This window comes from Hermetia illucens, chromosome 5, assembly GCF_905115235.1.
Source record: "Hermetia illucens chromosome 5, iHerIll2.2.curated.20191125, whole genome shotgun sequence".
In the NCBI taxonomy this organism is placed as follows: domain Eukaryota; kingdom Metazoa; phylum Arthropoda; class Insecta; order Diptera; family Stratiomyidae; genus Hermetia; species Hermetia illucens.
The window spans coordinates 30,976,876-30,996,922 of record NC_051853.1 but is presented as its reverse complement, the minus strand read 5'-3'; the positions used below and the strand labels follow the sequence as shown (position 1 = coordinate 30,996,922).

The window sequence follows — 20,047 nt, the reverse complement described above, 5'->3', positions numbered from 1 at the left end:
CCGACTGAACGAAAAATTTCTGATGTGGGTGCCGGGGCACTCTAACATCGCCGGCAATGGGGAGGCTGACAGACTAGCTCGCCGAGGGTCTGGATCCACAATGGTGGGGCCAGAACCAGCTCTTGGAATCCGACCATCTACTGTCAAGTCTACTCTGAAGAGTGAAATTGCAAGGATTCACGCAACCGAGTGGAAAAATTTGGACTCTTGCCGGCAAGCGAAAATCCTTGTGAAGGAGCCTAGGGCCACTAGAGCGGATTTTTGTTGTCTCTTAAAAAGTCGGACATGAAAACCCTAGTAGGGCTTTTGACGGGACACTGCCCCTTAAACTACCATAGGAGGAGGAGGAGACGGCCCTGCACTTTTTATGCAGCTGCCCGGCATCCTCAGATCTCAGACGAAGACACCTTGGCAAGGTTTTCTTCATTAAGAATCTGCACACTCTCTGCCTCTGGAGAATGTTCTCAGATTTGCTAAAGCCTGCGAACACCGTAGGCGGGAAGCCATTGAATAGGCAACTACGGGGATAGTACAATGGGCCTAATAATGGCCTGAGTGCTCGGTGCTACGGGTCCCTCCAGTTAACTAAACTAACTAACTAAGCTAGCAACGGAACGGAGGAATGCTGCATACCGGGCAATACTGTACTCTCAAAGAATCCGTACACGTGTAAAGGACTATCACGAACTCCATCGAGTGTAGAAGCGACTTCACAGAAAGAAAAAGGAACTGCACTAGGAGTACAAGTTTTACCAATAAGTTAGTAGGATTAAGCCTTACACACCTGGATGCTCATCCTGCCGAGATAAAGAGGAAAATCTGATTCCCGACAGAACAGGCATATTGGAGCGATGGGTTGAGTATTTTGATGAACTGCTCAACAACCAAAATATCGACTAGTTGGAGTTCTGCCAACTGAAGACGATGGACAAATACTGCCACCACCAAGCATGGAAGAAAGAATCCGTGCAAATCATCGGCCAAAAATCCGTAAGGCGCCAGGAGAGGGTGGAATTAGAGCCGAATTGGTTAAATATGAAGGCGACCAAATACATAAAGCAGCTCATTAGCTGATGCTGAAAGTGTAGGAGAGCGAATCAATGCTTGATGATTAGCAACGAGGCATTATCTGTCCCATACATAAAAAGGAGAATATCACGCAGTGCAGCATTAGAGAGATATTACGTTGCTGACTATTATCTGTAAGATATTCCCCGCTCGGTTGGATAGCTCCATACGCCCACAACTACATTGGCCCATACCAAACAGGCTTCACTCCGAACAAATCAGCAACATATAAAAGCAAGCGATGGAAAAACTGTTGGAATATGGCCATCAGTTGAACCATATTCTCGTCGACTTTAAGGCCGCCTATGCTACCAATGCTACCATTGCCATGGTAAAACTATGCACGGCCATGGAAAAATTCGGTGTACTAACGAAATTTATAAGACTGACTAGACTGGGTCCTGATCAATTTGCGATTCCAGATGAAAACAGCAGAATCACTCTCCAGACCATTCAACATCAACAACTGTTTAAGACAAGGGGATGCCCTACCATGTGTCCTCTTTAACCTGGCCCTGGAAAAAGTGATCCGCGAAGCAGATGTTAATGCTCTCTTCAAGTCCACCACCCAACTACTGGCCAACGCTGACAATATTGATATTATGGGAAAACAACCCGAGATGAAGTCAACCTTTATCCATATCGAATAAGCGGCGCGAGATCTTAGGCTGCACATTAATGAAGGCAAGACGAAGCACGTGGGGATAAAATCATCGCCAAAAAACAAAAACCGAACAACATTGGATCACACTAGTCATGTATATGTATACCTCGGAGACCTGCGTTCTTAGCAAGAAAAATTGGGAAAACTTGGCCGCGTTTGGCCTTCCTACATGAGGATGGTCGATTCCGCAGCCTCTATAACGATGAAATCTATGAGCTCAATAGGTTGCAGTGGTCGGGTCATCTAATCCGTAGGGATGAACCCGAAAAGTCTATAAAGGCAAAATCTATGGTAGAAAAAGAAGATGAGGCAAACCCAGCCTGAGATGGTGCAATAGCATAGGTCAGGACGTTGGGCAACTTTTAGGGATATCGAATTGGTGAAGCTCGGCGAAGTCACGAAGAAGCCACTTTTCGAAAGTAATTTTGAATGAAATCGGCCTCTTTTTTTGGTGCACCTCATTATCTAAAGGTCTAAACAAATCATTCCCGTCACCACACACTTTGCCCTACCCCATGCTATCCCCAATGCGTCGGATACTCGTCGGAACTCATTATTCCCCATTCCACGGATAGGAGCCCCATGTAACTGGAAGGTAAACCGCCTACGATTATATGTTGTCCTCACGATATTGGGCATCATCCTTACAAGAGATGAAGAAGTCTTTGGGTCCTTCTCACAGGTATAGTGCAAGGGAAGCTTGGAGTGCCATCAATTATTCTCTTCAGATATCAATGATTGATTTTGAGAACGTAATAAGATAGTTTCTTCGTCCTCGAGGTTCATGACAAGCAGGTTTCACGACCATATTCCTCGCTCCGCATGTGCTTGGAAATTTTACCTATCGCTCATCTCTCCTGGCACGCAAAAGCCACTCAATCATACATTATGTGCCACAATAGAGGTTTCAATGTCCTGTAACAAGATAAGATTTCGGTCGGTCGTGCACCTCGTGCCAAACAAGTCTAGTTGAAAGGTAACTCTGGTTCAATCGAGTTAAATATGTAGGGACACTCAGTTTAACGAAATTGCCTCAAATCCGACCCCTGTTGGTGCTTTTGATATTCAGCATCGATACTGATTAATGACCATCACCCTCCTGCAAGATCCATGCCCGTTGCTATCACATAGACCGTGGAATGGCAGAATGAGTACCCGCTAGCTCCATGAGGGGGGACAGCCTCTTGTATATCCCTCTTTCTAAGATCTTCATTATGTCGTATAAAACACAACATGGATGGGGCATGCTTGGTGATTTTAGTAACTTCGGCAGCAGGATCAAATTTGACCTCTTCTATTGGATGAGAAAATACTCCTGCCGATATTCGCGATATAAATCTGCTTGCTCAAGCTTGGTCTTAGCGGTTAACACAGCTTCGTTTGGAATTCCGTCAAACCCGAAAACCTTACATCACTCCATACGGGAGCATATCTCCAGCCGTTGATTGTTGAACTCGTGGTTGAGATTTACTCTCTTCAGGCCGTAGAAAGAGGGTTGTAATTATTTTTAACAAGAGCTGCGGGCAAATAATTTTTACCCACACATTCATTTATTCATTACAACTTTTTAGGTAGCACCGTACTGGCTGTAGCAATTCAGTTTGCTTTTTGTATGGCTTATTCTTTTCTCAGTTCCTTGTATTCTGATTGCTTCAGTAGTCTGGTGTCCTACCGCGTTATATGCTCCAGCAAGGAGGTACTACACGCTGACATAAGTGTTCCGTCTATTCCATTACCGTCCCCTTGGGTTGTAATTTCTTTCTAGAACAGGCAGGAAATTTCAGCTAACCAAGCGGTTAACCTATTTTTTTACTTCGAAAGGGCCCTTGACTATCGTCGCTTCCATTGCCGAGAAAATGGCGTGGTGATCACTGTGGGTGTAGTATTCGCTTACTTGACTATCTCTCTGATCAATGAGGTACCATAGAAGGTCAGTCGACCGTCAAGCTTAACTCTCTACGTTGGAAGGTGAGCACGCGAAAAAGTCTCGAGTAGGATTTGACGTTGGTGTTTTCATAAAACAAAAGTCTGTTTCGTTTACGAGTCCCACAACATATCGCGTTTGGAATTCTTCCAAAAAGGATGCGCCGTAACATTAAATGCCACAAAAGTCAAGTTTCCCACTAGTGACTCATTGGGGTTGCTGGATATCGATGGTCCGAAACTGGCTTACTCAATCCCAAAAGCAGTCTTGGGTAGGTGGGTAGGTAGGTAGGTATCAGTGGCCGCTCCGAGGGGCCCAATTAGCGCTTTGGTGCGCCGTTTTGATGCCACAAACTCCTAAGACCGTGACTGTTGTTATGGGAGCAGGGAGGCCAAGTCGAGCCGGCTCGGATCTTCAGAGCCAGCCCATAGCATTCACGAAGGAAAGCAGCTCTCCGACCCTGCAGCTAGAAATTTCTCTGAGGTCCCCAAAGAATGGTTTACCCAGAGTCCGCAGTCTAACTCTAGCCAGAGCTGGGTAGTCGCAGAGAAAGTGCATGAGGGTTTCCCTTCCTTCTCCGCAGCTTTGGCAATGCGAGTTGTAGGGTATGCCGAGCCTAGCGGCATGGTCCCCTATGGGTCAGTGCCCTGTGCAGACCGCCGTGATCTTGAATGCATTTGCACGCGTCTGGCACAGGAGCTCTCGTGATCGGACTATGTTATAAGCGGGCCAAATTCCCCTTGACTTGGCACAGCTTGTAAGCCTTCGCCATCTCAGGCCCGCGGCTGCTAGGTAGTGCAAGTAGACTCCGCCCCCGACAGCTGCCAGCGGAACACCAACTGTATTCGCCGAGGGACTACCAAGAGCAGAGCCTTGCCTGGCCAATCCGTCAGCCCCCTCTATGTTCCTACGCCCGGGAACCCAGAGGAGAGTGACCTTGAGCGTGCTGCCCAGACGGTTGAACGCGTCTCTGCACTGCCCCACCAGCCGGGAAGATGTCGTCGTTGAGTACAAGGCCTTGATGGCCGCTTGGCTGGCAGTCAGAATGGCTATGTTACGCTTGGGGCTCGAATCACGCTTCAGCCATCGACAGACTTCCAATATCGCCAGTACTTCCGCCTGGAATACATTGGCGAAATCTGGGAGACCATACGACTTGGATTCACCGTGTGTATTCGAGAAAACCCCCGCGCCGACTCCATAGGCCATCTTTGATCCGTCCGTAAAGAATACCGTGTCATAGTCTTGCAACACGCCACCGGTCTTCCACTTTGCCCTGGTTGGAAGGTCCACAGCCAAGTTTCTCGTGAAGTTTAGCTTGCATGTGAGCATGTGACATAGTCCGTGGAGGATGCCCAGATTTCCAGAGGTATTTCATCTAGGATGTTGCTGTGGCCGTAGGACTTCGCTGCCCAGCATCCGGACTCACGTAATCTGACGGCACTGCACGCTGCAACATATTTGATGTGGAGGTCTAGTGGGAGGAGATGCAGGAGTACATTGAGAGCATTTGCCGGGCGGGACTGCAGAGCCCGCGTAGCACCTGCACACGCGGTTTTTTTAATCCTATTGTATTCTATTGTATTTCTTCTTCAAAGCCTGCCACCATACAATAGAGCCGTACGTCAAGATCGGACGCAGTACAGCGGTGTACATCCAGAGTACAACCTCGGCCGGAGACCCCATTTCTTTGCAAAGGTTCTCTTACAGGCATAGAAGGCTATACAGGCCTTGTTAACCCTCAGTTCTATGTTCAACCTCCAATTTAGCTTAGGATCCAGGATTACACCCAGATACTTTACATTAGATGAAAGAACCAATGTTTGTTCATTCAGCCGTGGTAGATGGAATTCAGGTATCCTTGTCTTGGTGGTGAATAGCATCAGTTGCGTTTTGGTTGGGTTTATGCTGAGTCCGCATCTTGCGGCCCACAGGCACACCTTTCGCAACGCTCCTTCCATGATGTCGCTTATATTGGACAGAAACATCCCCGATACTAATATCACCAAGTCGTCGGCATACGCCACCACCTTCACCCCGCTGCTGTCCAATGTACGTAAAATTTTGTCCATTGCTATTAACCAGAGAACCGGTGAGATGGCGCCACCCTGGGGCGTGCCTCTGTTCACAGCTCTGGTCAAGTGGTTGCCTCCCAGATCCGACTGGATTATCCTGGTAATCAGCATGGATATAATCCAATGCGTGAGATACCCCTCCAATCCAATACCGGTCAAGGCTTCCTTGATGGCATTGGTACTGACGTTGTTAAAAGCTCCCTCTATATCCAAGAAGGCAGCAAGGGCATACTGCTTGTACTGCAGCGACCGCTCAACCGTGCCAGTTACCTCGTGGCCGGCGGTTTCTGTGGATTGAGGTAGACATGCTGGGACTTAGAGAAAGGCGTTCTCTCCATAATCGTCCTTAAGTGAATGTCCAGGACGCGTTCTAGGGTCTTCAGCACGAAAGAGGTGAGGCTGATTGGTCGAAAGTCCTTCGCGGACTCAATAGTCTTGCACTGTGAAAATACTTCCTTTTTTCATTCCCCTATAAATAGTTTTTTTTTCTGAGTATCCAGTTTTCACCCACGGATGAACGTGGAACTTGACATTACGTCCATCATAGAATGTATAATATTATTCCCTATTTGTATCGATATAAGAAAAGACATTATGTGTGCATTTTATATTATAATATTTTTTACCAGTTTTTGAAGTTTGATAAAGTTTTAAATAAATAAAATTCATCAATTATTTATATCCTTGAAGGTGAACAATAATTTACTTATTGGTACATTAACGGAAGTAAAAGTGAACTTTAAATCTGGATGATTCCATTCAACTTGAAAATTCCGGATTATTCGCGCTGTGAGTGTTTCTATTTCCATCTCCGCGAAACGCTTTCCAGCACACATTCGAGGACCAAATCCGAATGGTAGGAAAATAAATGGATGTGCTAACTTAGCAGGAGCTGGGGCACCATCTTTTTTCAGCCATCGTTCCGGATTAAATTTGTCGGCATTCGGAAAATGTTTATCTTCTTTTTGTAAAATATCGGATGCCATCAACACCGCCGTTCCTTTAGGAATTTGGTATCCTTGTAGAACTATATTCTGGCCAGCTCCTCGAACATTTCCAGCGATAGTGGGTAGAATTCTTAGACTTTCCTTAATACATGCTCGTAAATAAGGCAAGTGCTTCATGTTATCAGCAGTTAATAGAGAATCTTTATTGGGTAATATTGTCATAATTTCTTGGCGAAGAATCTCCTGTTTGTCCCGATTTTTGGCGAGTAAGTATAGAAGGCTGGTGACCGCTGAATATGTCTATGGAGAAATATTTTTAAACCATCGCATTATAATCATCGCTGGGGCTAGCATGTCAATGGTTTTAATCCCATCACATCTATCATACTTACTGTATCTACTCCTCCAAAAATCAGATCGATGGCCATAACTTTTGCCAGGAGTGGATCAATTTGAAGCAGTTTCTCGAGTACACTTTGGTCCTCACTCGTTGAATCTTTTGCTTTACTATTGAGCCTTACTCTAGCTTCTTCAATAACTTCACAACTGACATTCGTGATGGTGTCAAAAGCATTCATCAATTTTTTGAAGTTAGACGTGCTAAACCACCGCCAGAATGATGGCTTAAATTCCAACTCTGCTAGGAGACGAAAAACTTCTTTTGTCGCCTGGAAAAACTCAGCACTTCTTTTATCATAGTCATTTGACAGTAACCCAAGACGTGTATCTGTTGCGATTAGCACCACTGCTTCCAGCGTCCACTTTTTGAGTTCAAATTCGAAGTTGTCAGGCACTTCTTTTGTTTTGGGATCACGGATCTGATGTATTCTGGATGGAAAGAAGGCAGATTGATTGCTATTACTATCGGTTTGCAATAGCTTGAAAGCTAAACTCTGTGTCGGTGCTCTTTACTAATATTTTAGTACCACCGACGCAATAGTAAGCCGAAATTAAATTAAGGAATAAAAGATGTTTAGACTAAATGATTCAGTGTCTTCTTGTTCGGATAAGACTTACCTCTTTACAAAATCCGCGGCAACTACATCCACTTTGGGAATGTACATTTTCGTATTTTTAGGTTGTGCCATTACAGGATTAATAGCTGATCGAAAATCTGCCCACTCTTTACCTTGGCTTGATGATAGCAAAATTTAAAATATCGTTTATAGTTGAAAGTAGTCTCACTTACGCATTTCCCAATCCAGCATATTTACCAAAAATATCAGGACGTACTTTCATTCTGTAGTAGGATACCAGTTCCAATTCAGTGCGGTTGGGCCACTGACCTTCAGTTCGAAACAATGTTTGAAAGTCTTCCGGACGGAGTGTCGTAACAAATTCTAGGCCACCAAAAATGGAAGGAAATTTGAAGAGGTCGCCATATTCTTTTCTATACCCTTTAGTAATGTCGGCTAGTTCCTGCCCGAAATATTTTCCTAATACAAAGAAAAAATCCAAATTGTATGTAATATGATTAGGATAATAGCAGTCATGCGTATATATATATATATTGTGAAATTAAGTAGATAAAAGTCATACCACCGGGCAGAACATTTCTAAGAAACGTAAATGCTGACGGACCGGGGATTTTAGAGTAAGGAAGTGCTTTATCGTAATCATTTTTAAGCTCATTGGCAGCTACGGTAATCTGAAAGAGATTAAGGGAGGCTATTACTTGATTCTAATGCGAAAAAGACTTAAATTAGTATTAGATTGAGGTTGTGCTGCCTGTGAACTGGACAAAGTGACACAAATAGAGAAAGAAAGTTTGTTGGGGGTGAGGAATTTATGGAGAGGGAAGGAAGAGGTGCTTCCTCTTCAAACCCTTGCTTGCGGCGGTCACCCGCTCATAAAAAGTTTTTGTCCCTCAAAGTGGGACTTTTTGATATCGTCATGGTCAAATTCGATTTTTCAAACCTACCCTGTAAGGGGGCAGGAGGGAGAGAATATATATAATAGAAGAAAGAGAAACGTCCCTCTTTCTTATGCCGGGGTTTGTGACGGTTATCCGCCTCCCTACTGAAAAAGCCATAGCTCCTCTAAGCGTCAAAACGCTAGAGTTTCATTTTGAACTTGATCTCCGAAGGGGTAAAAGATGATTTGAATGGACAAGCGGGGGGGGGGGGGTCCTTTATCTCCAATCTAATTGAAAAATCGTGACGGTCATTCCTATATAAAATTATGGCGCCATAAATGAGGGGTATCTTGATGTTATGAGGATAACGTTTTATTTGACAGCCTGACACATTGATGGGCAGGGAAAAAAGAGGGTACGTTGAAGAATTGTAATGATCATATCCAGTTGGAAGGTTATGTCGACTCGAAATGGGGCTATTTTCATACCATTAAGGAGGTTAACCCGCTGGGGAGTGCGAGTCTGCAGGGATTCATCTGAAGTGGCTCTTGCCACGAAGCCTCACCGGAGGTCATCTGGTACCATGGAAACCGGAATGGCCCTCTGAGAGCATATGCTTCAGGAGAATTCCTGGAGGATGTGTTCTCAGCCCGGTTATTTACGGTTGGCCCCCTAGTGGGAGTTTCATGGTGGTGGTGGTTATGCCTACTATACATCGCGGGAAGAGCTCCTCGGAGCTCAAGCGTGGAGTTGCGCTGTACAACTCGGGTGCCGTACCCCTTAGTTGCCGCAGAGGTGTTAGATAGGCTTTGCATCCGCTGGTATGAATGCTGAGCCTGCACTCAGTATAAACCAGTACCGCTGTGCCAGTCATGGCGGGACTCTGATTGTGGTCCCCAAATCAATCCGTGTCCTAAGAGGACTGTGGGATTATGCCTACATGGCAGGTACTCACGTTAAACCCCCAGGACCATTAAGGAGGAAAATCATATTAGAAGGATTTTTTTAGTGTTTGTTTTTGAGATTTTTTTAGTGGGAAGGGAAATTAAGAATAAAAAGAATTAATTGGAATTCAATCATATTTGTACATTATATTAATCCTTTTCCTAACAGCTTATAAATACTCCATTTACAAACCACTACACGATTTCGTAAGGATATAAAGCGACTACCTCTTCGGTGCTCGGTTCTACGTCCATAAAATCTAAAGAAATGAGTATTTCTATTTGAAATTTCTGTAGCATACTCTGGGAAATTAACGACCTAATAAATAAGTCAATTGTGAAAGCTTTCTAATGTGGTTTTCCCTTACTAACCTCATTAGAAGGGTTATCATCGTTGCGATGTGCAAGGCGAGTCATAGAAGGGGCCGCCCTTTGCCTACTACGCTCCCCCGAGTAGAAATGCGGGACCTTTTTCTTTCGTTTGAATATTTTTTTATCTTTCGCTTTCCGAAGGAGGGGGCGTCGCGACTTTTCAACGAGATTTGAGGTAGAAGATCTCCCGCTTCTCCCTCGATACTCTTCTTTGCGTCGTTTTGACATTCAAAATATTCCCACTTCGAGGAGCTGATACTCCAAGGGCGGGGGGGGGGGGGGGGGGGGGTTATCACGGCATTCTTTTAACGGGATTAAAAAAAGGAGAATCTTTTCGTTCTTCTATACACTTTTTCTCCACTACACGGTAAGGTTGAAACTTCAAGCTTGGGCCACGATTTTTTAACAGGAACTGGGGCGAGTAATGTTGGAAAATATTCCAACTGAAATGATTGGATATTCCCTTGCTTTTGAGGTTTTGTTTAAAACAAACCCTTATTAGAATCGCTTTAATGACTGTCCATCTAGCTGTTTGTTTGCCAAACCCGATTTACTAGAACGGGCTAAATCAATTTTCACGAAATTTGGTGAGAACGTGAAGTCTGTGAATCCCTTTATATACAACGGCTAGCATTATTTTGCACTCGGTTTCCCATATTTTAGAATTTTACCCAAAAACCCACTTAAATTCTTCCTAGATGTACAAAATGGTATGATTATAAGGAATAATATATTGCACAATTTTGGAAAGTTTGACCAAAAACCAACTATTATTAACAAAGTTATAAAAGGTCAAAGTTATGTATTTCACGTGAATTTATAGCGCTTGAAGATGACTGCGCAGAGATATTAGGAACAAATCCTTATCCTTATTTGAAAGTTCACTGGCAGACTGGCGCATTAGGCACTCTATTTTTAACTAATTCGTCTAAAATTTTCTTTCTAATGATTCATCTCAGTTAATTTTGTTAGATATAGGAACATTATTTCTTTTTAAAAAATAATAATCGTTGGCGCAACAATCCATATTGGATCAGGGCCTTGAAGTGTGTTAGAGCACTTCATTCAAGACCGAAACTTTCTAAATATGATGCTGACTCGTGAAGTATTAGATTCGCGTTTATGAAAAACCTACTTCTACCTTTGCTAATAATATTAAACTTAGAGTATGAAGCGTATGAGGTTGTTGACTATTATCAATAAAAGGCTTTCCATCAATGGTTTATTTAATTCGCTTTCTAAAAACCAAAAGGCAATGGAATTTTTAACTATGTGACACGGAGCTGTCATGCACTCGTCGCTCCTCACAACTTCTTCTTGTTCTTTAGCCATTGCCCTGTTCTCAAGTGGGGTCGGCTCGTCGTGATCGGTTTCGTCACTTTATTTTATTAAATGCCTGATCTGGATGCAATTTTGACGCTTTTAAATGCCAAATGGCCAACACTCAGGACTATAGAGAGCGGCGGACGGACGACATTGCGGTAAATTTTAGATTTGAGACGTTCGTTGATACGTCGATCACAAAGAATACCAGTTGTGGAATGCCACTTTACCCAGGTCGCATTAACGTGTGAAACAATTTCATTACGTAGTTCTCCAGTTCTGGGCAGGTTACTGCAGCTGACAGCACTGAGCGGCTTGTGTGTGTGTGTGTGTGTATGTATGGTGGGGGAGAAGCTACAGCTTCTGAGCACTCAGGCCGTGTTGGCCCATTGTACTCGCATCCCCCGTCTAACGGAATATTCCGGATTCGTTAACGTATCGTAGGATCTCCGTTAGTGGATGTGATGCTACCCGTCGTAATTGGAGAACATCGGCACCAAAGATCTGATGCCTGATGCGTTCATAGGCCGGGCATTCACATAGGAAATGCTCCGTGGATTCCGCTTCCTCATTACAGGAGGGACACGTATCATCTTCGGTAATTCCTATTCTGAACATATGCCCAGCTAGTGAATTATGGCCTGTCAGAATGTCCACAATACACCTGCAAGTCCTCCTGCTTTTCGACAGGATAAACTTTGCGGTACGTATGTTGGGTTCTGGCAGGAAAAGTTTGGTGTGTCGAGCAGCATTTAGGCTCTGCCACCTGTCATTATGGAAAACTTGTTCCCAGTTTTTGAAAACAGATTTAGCCAATGCTACTGATACCCCAATTGCTGGCTCCGGTCCCGGCATAGGGGAGATTGACCCCTCTTTCGCTAAAGCGTCCGAGATTTCATTTCCCTCTATGCCACAGTGACCAGGTACCCAGAGTAGTTCCACTGTATTGAATCTAGACATCGAGTTCAAATGGTTTCTGCATTCCTGAACGATTTTCGAGGTGATCAAAGGACTGCTCAATGCCCTCAGTGCAGCTTGACTGTCACTGCAGATTGCGATGCGCCTGCCCTTCAACCGCTCGTCAATCACCCAGTTTGCGACCCTTAGGATCGCATAAACTTCGGCTTGAAAAACCGTTGCATATTGTCCCAAAGGAAAAGCCCACTTATCGTTTTTATTCGAAAGGTAGACTCCGGCTCCAGAACCTTCTTCTGTTTTTGAGCCATCGGTGTAGAAGACTTCCGTATATCCCGCCACGCATTCCTCTGGGTCTTCCCAGTCCTCTCTATGCTTCAGGGTAACTTCATATCTTCTACCAAACAGATGTATGGGGACGAGAATCGGAAAGCATTGTAAGAACTGGATTCAGTCCTCCCAGTAACTCTTCCAATGCTCTGTGCCCCCCACATCCGTTGTTTTCCCATAGATCTAATCGAATTAGTTTATGAGCTGCTCTCATTGCAGTGCTTTGAATAAATATATCCAGGGGCTGCAAATTGAGTAGTGCATTCAGAGCTGCGCCGGATGTCGTGCTCATGGCACCAGTGATACCCAGGCAAACAGTTCTTTGCAGTGCAGCTAGTTTACGGTGAAAACTTTTTGTCTCACCTTAACCCACCACACTACGGATGCATATACGAACATCGGCCTAATGATGGCAACGTATATCCACATTACCACATGAGGCCTGAGTCCCCATGTCGAGGCAAAGGTCCGTCTGCACAGCCCATAAGCTGTGAGAGCTCGTTTCATCTTTACCTCTACATGTTTGTTCCAAAGAAGTTTTTTATCTAGAGTAACCCCCAGGTATTTCACTTCTTCGGAGAGTTGAAAGGTAGTACCCCTCATCTCAGGGAGGCAAAGTCCATCCAGTTTTCTCCTTTTTGTGAATAAAACCATTGTGGTTTTATTTGGATTAACTGACAAACCATGTCTAAGGCACCAGCTGTCTATCAAATCAACGGCACGCTGTATATTCCTACACACCGTTCCAAGATCCCGATCAACAGCAAGTACAGCCACGTCATCAGCATAAGCTCGAGCGTGTATTGGCAAGTTTTGCAGTTCGCATAGCAGTGAGTCGATCAGCATACTCCACAGAAGCGGCGAAAGCACACCTCCTTGGGGGCAGCCCTTCGTTGCCTCCGTAATCAGGTAGCGATCGACCCCTACCTCAGCGCACAGCAATCTTTGCGTTAGCATAGCATGGACCCACTTAATTAAAGCATCATCAACACCATGCGCTCTGGCGGCATCACAAAGTTTTTGAAAAGGTGCATAGTCAAAAGCCCCTTCAATGTCCACGAACACCCCCATCGCGTACTCACCATTCAAAGTTGCATCCTCTATCTTTGTGACCAAAGAATGAAGAGCAGACTCACAGGACTTTCCACGTTGGTAAGCATGTTGGTTTTCACTAAGTGGGTGTGACCTAAGTGCGTTTGCACGAATGTGACGCTCCAGCAGTCTCTCCAAACTTTTCAGCAAGAATGACGTCAAGCTGATCTGTCTGAAGTTCTTTGGAGTAGAATAGTCATCTTTCCCAGGTTTCGGTATGAAGACAACTTTAACCTGTTGCCAAGAAGAAGGCACGTAGCCCAGAGCAAGACATCCTCGAAAGATATTTCTTAGAGGTCGCTCTAAATGCTCCATACCCTCCTTTAGCATTGCCGGATAGATGCCATCCATACCAGGTGCTTTGAAATGTTCAAAGGACAGTATCGCAGCTCTCACCTTTTCAAGGGTAACAACCGCTTTCGCAGTGTTCCAGTTCCTCTTGCAACACTTGCGTGTTGAAGGGGTTGCAAGAACCGTCAACTCTCCCCCTACCACTTCTCTCACCCGTTCTCCCGGGTGGTGTACTTCCAGGAGGGTCTGTACTGAGTCCAGTCTGGAGCTCGTGAAAGTACCGTCGGGTTTTCTAAGAGAATCCAACTTGGCCGACTCATCCCTTTTGAGGACTCTGCACAGCCTTGAAGTCTCCCTTTCGCCTTCCAGTTCCTTACAGTACGCTCTAAAGGAGTCTCGTTTCGAGCACCTCAGGAGCCTCTTATATTCACGTTGTGAGTTCCTGAAATTTAACCAGTCTTCGTTCTTGTTACTTTTGCAAGCACGATTTAGAAGCCGCCTGGTTGATTTCCTGAGTTTTTGCAGTTCTCGGTTCCACCAAGGAACTGTTTTACCGCTTTGGCCTCGGGAATTAGGAGAAGCCTCTTCATAACACTCTAAAAGTGTGTAGTTCAGAGTTTTCAATTCATCTTCCAGCACCAAAGGAGTCCTTAGTCGCCTAGGGAACTGTACTTTATTGCCAAGAAGTTCATTGAACTTTGCCCAATCCGTTTTCCTAGGGTTCCGTCTTTGTACTGCAGACTGTTCGCCCGCAATAGTCAGATTGAATTCTAGATATCGGTGATCTGACAGTGAGACCTCGTCTAGCACTCGCCAGTGTGTAATCAACTCTAACAATTTTGGGGTACAGATTGTTAGGTCAATTACTTCGCTTCTTCTCGGTCCCACGAACGTAGGGGCGCACCCCACGTTTGCAGTCATAAGACCAGCTGAAGTGATGAAATCAAATAGCTTCTCTCCTCTTGGATTGCATTTGCTACTGCCCCAACAAATATGTTGAGCATTCGCATCGCAACCTATTAAGAGTTCGAGACCACTTGATTCTGCATACGCCACCAGATCCCTAAGTTCTTGCGTCGGTGGAGGATACAAAGAATCATAGGGTAAATAAGCGGAGGCAACTATGATGTTTTTCCTCTCGCCATTTATCTGGTATTGTATGATGACCGTAGCTAAGTCCTGGGAACAATATTGTCTCAGCATAGTTGCCTCTAACCGTCTTGACATCAGGACGCAAGCTCTCGGTCTTATGGATCTTTCGTCGTAGAAGATCCTAGCCCCCTTTACTGATCCAATACCACAGATTCTGTTAAATCGAACCTACGGTTCTTGCACCAGAAAGATATAGGGGAAATCCTGTAGCTTTGTCATTCTCGCTGCCAACAGGTAGGAGGGAGCTTTGGCATGCTGCAGGTTGATTTGACCAATCTTTATGTTTTTCGACATAAACTTAGTCTATTGTCTAATGGAAAACAGTTAGAAGCGTATGCGGCAGTCCGCGTATGACGGGGTTTCCCCCACACCGTACCGCCAGAGACTCGATCCCCTCGTGATTGATTTCTCTGAGAAAAGCCGTACTTGGGAGTACCGCAATTCCCATGTTCTCATCCACGAAAGATCTCACCTCATCCCGCAGAGCATTCGTCTGTTTTCTACTTAGCACCTTACTTGGTTTGCGGTGTCCGGGTTGCATAGATTCGATCACTCGAACTGGCATCAAGTCAGTTTCGTTCACGTCTCTGGCTTCCCTTCCTTCCGCCTGTTCCTTGGAAAGTGTAGGAGAAGTTACTAGCAGGTAGGATTCACGCTGTAGTCCCTTCCCCAGTGCGAGTCCCCTTACGGGGGTTCCGCCCCTGTATGCACTATCTTCCGCGCATGTCTCCATTGTGGGAGAGCGCACCGAAGATGCTGCAATTTGCTCTATGTTGTGTGAGTCGAAGACCATCATTGTTCTTCGCTCTCAAAATGGAGATGATGCCCTACAGTTTCCTGATATGACTGAACTTCAGTCTATATAGGAAAAAGTGGAGCACCATATGGTGACTTCCCCTGAGCACATTCAGACTCTGTTGGTCCAATTCGAATACCAAGTTGAAGCCCTCCACGTTTGTAGATTGGTCCTTCCTGGCATTCATGAACTTTACCCTCCAGTGCCCAAAGTCCATGCCCGGGTTCTGTTCACCCAGCAAGCGGATGATGTCCTCTGCCTTCCTTCGAGGGCCCGGTAGCCAACATCCGACATGTTCTGTCCTGCGTAGCTCAGTGTTCACAATAGTGAACTTGGGCCGACCGCCGGAACTCAAAGTTGGGATTACCTGCTGGAACCACTTTAAGACAGCCTCGTCAGCGCACTCCAAATGTAGAAGCCCATCACGAAAACCTTGATCGTTAAATCGTGGCTTCGTTCCAAGCTCCATCATTTTCTTCCACAGGCATTCCTGGAGGATGGTAAATTGACCCTCTGACATTTTGTCATCCTTGGAGGAAACTCCCACGGCAGCAGTCAGAACAGAGGCCGCAGCTTGCGCATACGTCCTCTTTCTTCCCGCCTTCGTGTTCGTAGTCCTGTGGGAGGGACCAGCTTCATTGAGATTTCTCTCGCTGATTTGATCACCTCCCGGCACACCGGTTATAATCTCCGCGAGACGCATGGATGTAAGCCCTGGTGCGGAGCATAATAAAGCGTCGGCCACAGCAGATGTGTTGGTCTTACGCTTCTTGCGCGCATTACCGCTGACTGAAGAGTCTGGTGCGTCCAGTGTGGATCTTACCGGGGTTTCCAGTTTATCCCCACCTTCCGCCGGAGATTCCGTTTCCTTGCGTCCGATTTCTCTGGGCGTTACCGCGCCTAGTGGTACAGCCACGTTATGTCCTCATTCCCAAGGTGCTTCATCTTCCTTCGCAGTGCTCTCTTCTGCCGTCGGCTTAGGGCCTTTCCAGGTTCATGGTGTTCGGACCGCTTGGATCCATTTCCACATACTGGCCTTTCTCTTCCGCTTGCGGGTAGATTTGGGCTGTAGTACCGCGGACGGGCCGGCCATAGTCGGATTTCCAGTTTCTCCCAATTTGAGAGTTTCCGTACTTTCCTTTCTGGCTAACTTCGCCGTAGGCACTAAATGCAAACTTTCCACTGAGTCGGAAAGCATGCCTTCTACAGATTGCTCTATAGGCAAATATGAATGTGGTGAGGCCTCCAAAATCCGCGCCTCGGCCGCGTCATGATTGCTCATGGTCGCGGGTGGATTCGAAGTCTGTGACTTCTTACCACTTGGAGAGTTTATATCCATCGTTTCCATATTCATATTTTTGGACACCCTTAGTGTAGTAGTAAACTACGACAGGCTCCCCCACCACGACAAGGTGGTGTCCGGGGGGGAGCGGTTTATATATCATCATTGCTATCAGCCAATGGAGAACTGTGGTATGCTCCTCACAATAGGAAACACAAAACCTTTTATACCTGAAGCGTCAAATTTCTGGTTTCCCGACTTGTTATAAGCATACAACTAATTACTTTTTATAAGTAATTATGTCAATTTTCAACATTTCTGTCAAAACCATCGTTTTTATTACAAATTCACTTATTTCATCAATTGGTCTGTCAATACTAATCAAATTGATACAACTTTTGTCCTTTAATGTCAATCAACGCAAAATAAATTGAAAAAGATTCTTTAAATAACGTGTCTTATCGAAATGTACCTCGAAACCACCTACTATTTGGAAAAATTTTTTTTTGCTGCTGTATAATCAATTTAAATGTTTCTAGTAATAACAAAGAAATTTTCAAATGTTTCAAAAATGATCATTATCCTGTTCTGTTGTTGTTTTCACCTTAGATCTGATTATGCTGTGCATTATTAAATGCATCTTTAGCTTTCGTTTTGGGCTAAGGGAAATTGTTATACATGCAGATGCAAGTGTGATGAGGAACGGCTCGATACAAAATATAAAAAAAAAGAATCCATCCATGTTGTTGTCCCAGCTGATGATGAATTCTAGGTTCATTGTTTGGGTGTAAAAATTAGTGGTACGTTGGGCGGCTGACCGGGAAGTCAGCTGAGTAGGGGAACTTGGTTTGTATTTGTTAATGAAGCAGCATAGCCATTGTGATTTCTTAGTTTGAAAAATCGGAAATTAAAATAGATGAAGCGGTTTCTGTCATGAATTTACTCGCAACTGGAGTTGAGATAATCGAAAAGTTTTCGAGGCGCATTTCCCAACCATTTTAAGGAATTTTGTTTTGGTTCTGTGTAGATTTTTGGAGGCTAAGGCGTACTAAAGTGGTTTTTTGCTTCGCGCTTGGAGGGCTATAATGATCACATCGGAAGGGGTTTTTTTAAAATTGAACGAAAGTCCTTGTATTGTGTTTGAATGTGATTCAAGGAACTATCCCAATATTTCAAAGGTTCCGTTGACAAATGAATGAGAATGAAAACTACCGAAAATCCTTCGTCATGGGTAGTTATAACTATTACCCTTGGTGCTCAACGAATCGATGTTTTCCCATATCCCATTTCCTGGCGAGCATAAATTTAATCGAGAACTTTTAGACACATTTCCAAGAATAATACGTGGTATCAATGGTCTTAAGACACTTTAACAAAATTAGATAAATTATCCATTTTTGGGGTGGCGCATGATTTTCACCGAGTGTTTGGTTTGGCTTTTTTACGACCCTGAAGTTCAGAGTGAATTTAGAACAATAATTTGACCAGGAGCCAAGAAAGTTGCTCGAAGCACTGCCTTATACTCGTATCTAAGTGGTTGGATATTATCAAACTGATAAATACTATACTATAGTGTATTTGCCTCTGTCATTCTGAAGAAATTGGCTCGAATATACGATGCAACAGCGCAAACCATTGGATCCCATCTAATATTTTTTATAGCACTTCAAACGGTGAAGAATAGTTGACCAAATTCGTGGCTACCACTATATGTTTTAAAATAACATCCCGAAATCGTTGTTAATCACTTTATTAAATACAAACACAACTTCAGCAATTGGAGACATAAATTCAATCAAAAGCAATTGTACGAACTTACATTACCACCCTCAACTTGGGACGAAAATGAACGGATGTGTGCATTTCGACGATATATGCCGGTGACATGGCCACTGTAGGCTCTTTTCAGAATCATTTAGTGCAGCAGGTTTCTCCTCAAACAATCTACCTCTTGGGGTTACGTTCGTTTAAATTTAAAATTCACTGCCTACGAAACCTCACCAAAGTTTAGATTTCACTAGAAGCAAACTAAATTAATTTCATAGCTATCTTTGCGAATCAAGAGTGATGCCAAACTACCAAAATAATGACCAAGACCTTGAGCATCACTTGACAAAATTAATCAAGTTTTCCATTTGTTAGAAAGCTTTAAAGTATCTTAGCACAATCATATTTGTACGCCTACCCGTATGATAGATAATGATAATTTTAGATTCCGCTGTAAGTAATGGTAGCATATGGCATAGCACACACTTATGTCTCTCTAATTAACTTATTTCATTTTTTGGACTGGTAATCAGCGAGAAGAGCGTCTATCGCAGAGCTTCTGTGAGGAATGGAGAATAAACATTCAAGCGGACTGCTGCAGTCTAATGTTACTGTACGTACTACAAAATTTATGACGATAGCACGAACATCACTGACTCCTTTGTAAACTTTAGCGCGGACCAGGACCTCATTAAAGTCAGCTTATTGTCTGTTTGCCTGTCAGTCCATGTCAGTCCTGTCAGCTTATGATTGCAGGTAAAAATCTTTGAAAGAAGTTAGTACGTCAGGTTGTGGCAGTGTGTAGGACCCATGTATAATCAAACCGCGAGCACTCTGTTCTCGCCTTCCCGTGCGGAACTGAATTGAAGCACTAAATCCGTTGTACTGTGGTTCAGACATACATTTCAAATGTTCTCTCCTTTTTCTAAGAGGGGACTAAAGGGGAGAGCGATTGTTGGGGTAGCAACCTCCAAACATCTTTGCTAACATCACAGCGCTTCAGGTAAGGTCTCACCTCTTGACTACGACGTTTGGTTGCCGAAAATTGTTTTTGATTAGTTTCAGGAATGTACATACGCTCCACGACAACGATATCAATGGCCTCCGAAATGCCCGCTTTCTCCAACTTGACCGAGATTTCCGGCATTATAAGCTGGATATTCCAGCTCAAAGCAAAGAGAGATTGTGCAACTCTGGAGAGTGTTTCTCTTCCTCTTGTGGCCCTGTACTCCTCTACTATAACAAGCTTT

The 20,047-nt window shown here is 44.4% G+C and overlaps 1 protein-coding gene across 1 annotated transcript; it reads right to left on the bottom strand.

The window, feature by feature from the left end:
- Positions 1-6,363: 6,363 nt before the first annotated feature.
- LOC119658432 (cytochrome P450 CYP12A2-like) lies at positions 6,364-19,194 on the bottom strand. The gene is made up of 7 exons (XM_038065832.1): positions 19,110-19,194; positions 18,850-19,047; positions 8,218-8,326; positions 7,868-8,114; positions 7,696-7,812; positions 7,071-7,506; positions 6,364-6,978 (listed from the first exon to the last, which is right to left on the bottom strand). The coding sequence occupies exons 2-7, from the start codon at positions 18,943-18,945 to the stop codon at positions 6,400-6,402; spliced, it is 1,584 nt and encodes a 527-aa protein (XP_037921760.1). The 5' UTR covers positions 18,946-19,047; positions 19,110-19,194; the 3' UTR covers positions 6,364-6,399.
- Between the last annotated feature and the right edge of the window lie 853 nt (positions 19,195-20,047).

What these genes read in the sequence shown, in the direction of transcription:
- LOC119658432 (XM_038065832.1), bottom strand. Translation starts at nt 18,945, where the DNA reads ATGATTCTGAAAAGAGCCTACAGTGGCCATGTCACCGGCATATATCGT. An exon ending in TAGAAATGTTCTGCCCGGTG is followed by an intron (nt 8,115 to 8,217) that starts GTATGACTTTTA and finishes TCTTTGTATTAG; the next exon opens with GAAAATATTTCGGGCAGGAA. An exon ending in TATGCTGGATTGGGAAATGC is followed by an intron (nt 7,813 to 7,867) that starts GTAAGTGAGACT and finishes GCTATCATCAAG; the next exon opens with CCAAGGTAAAGAGTGGGCAG.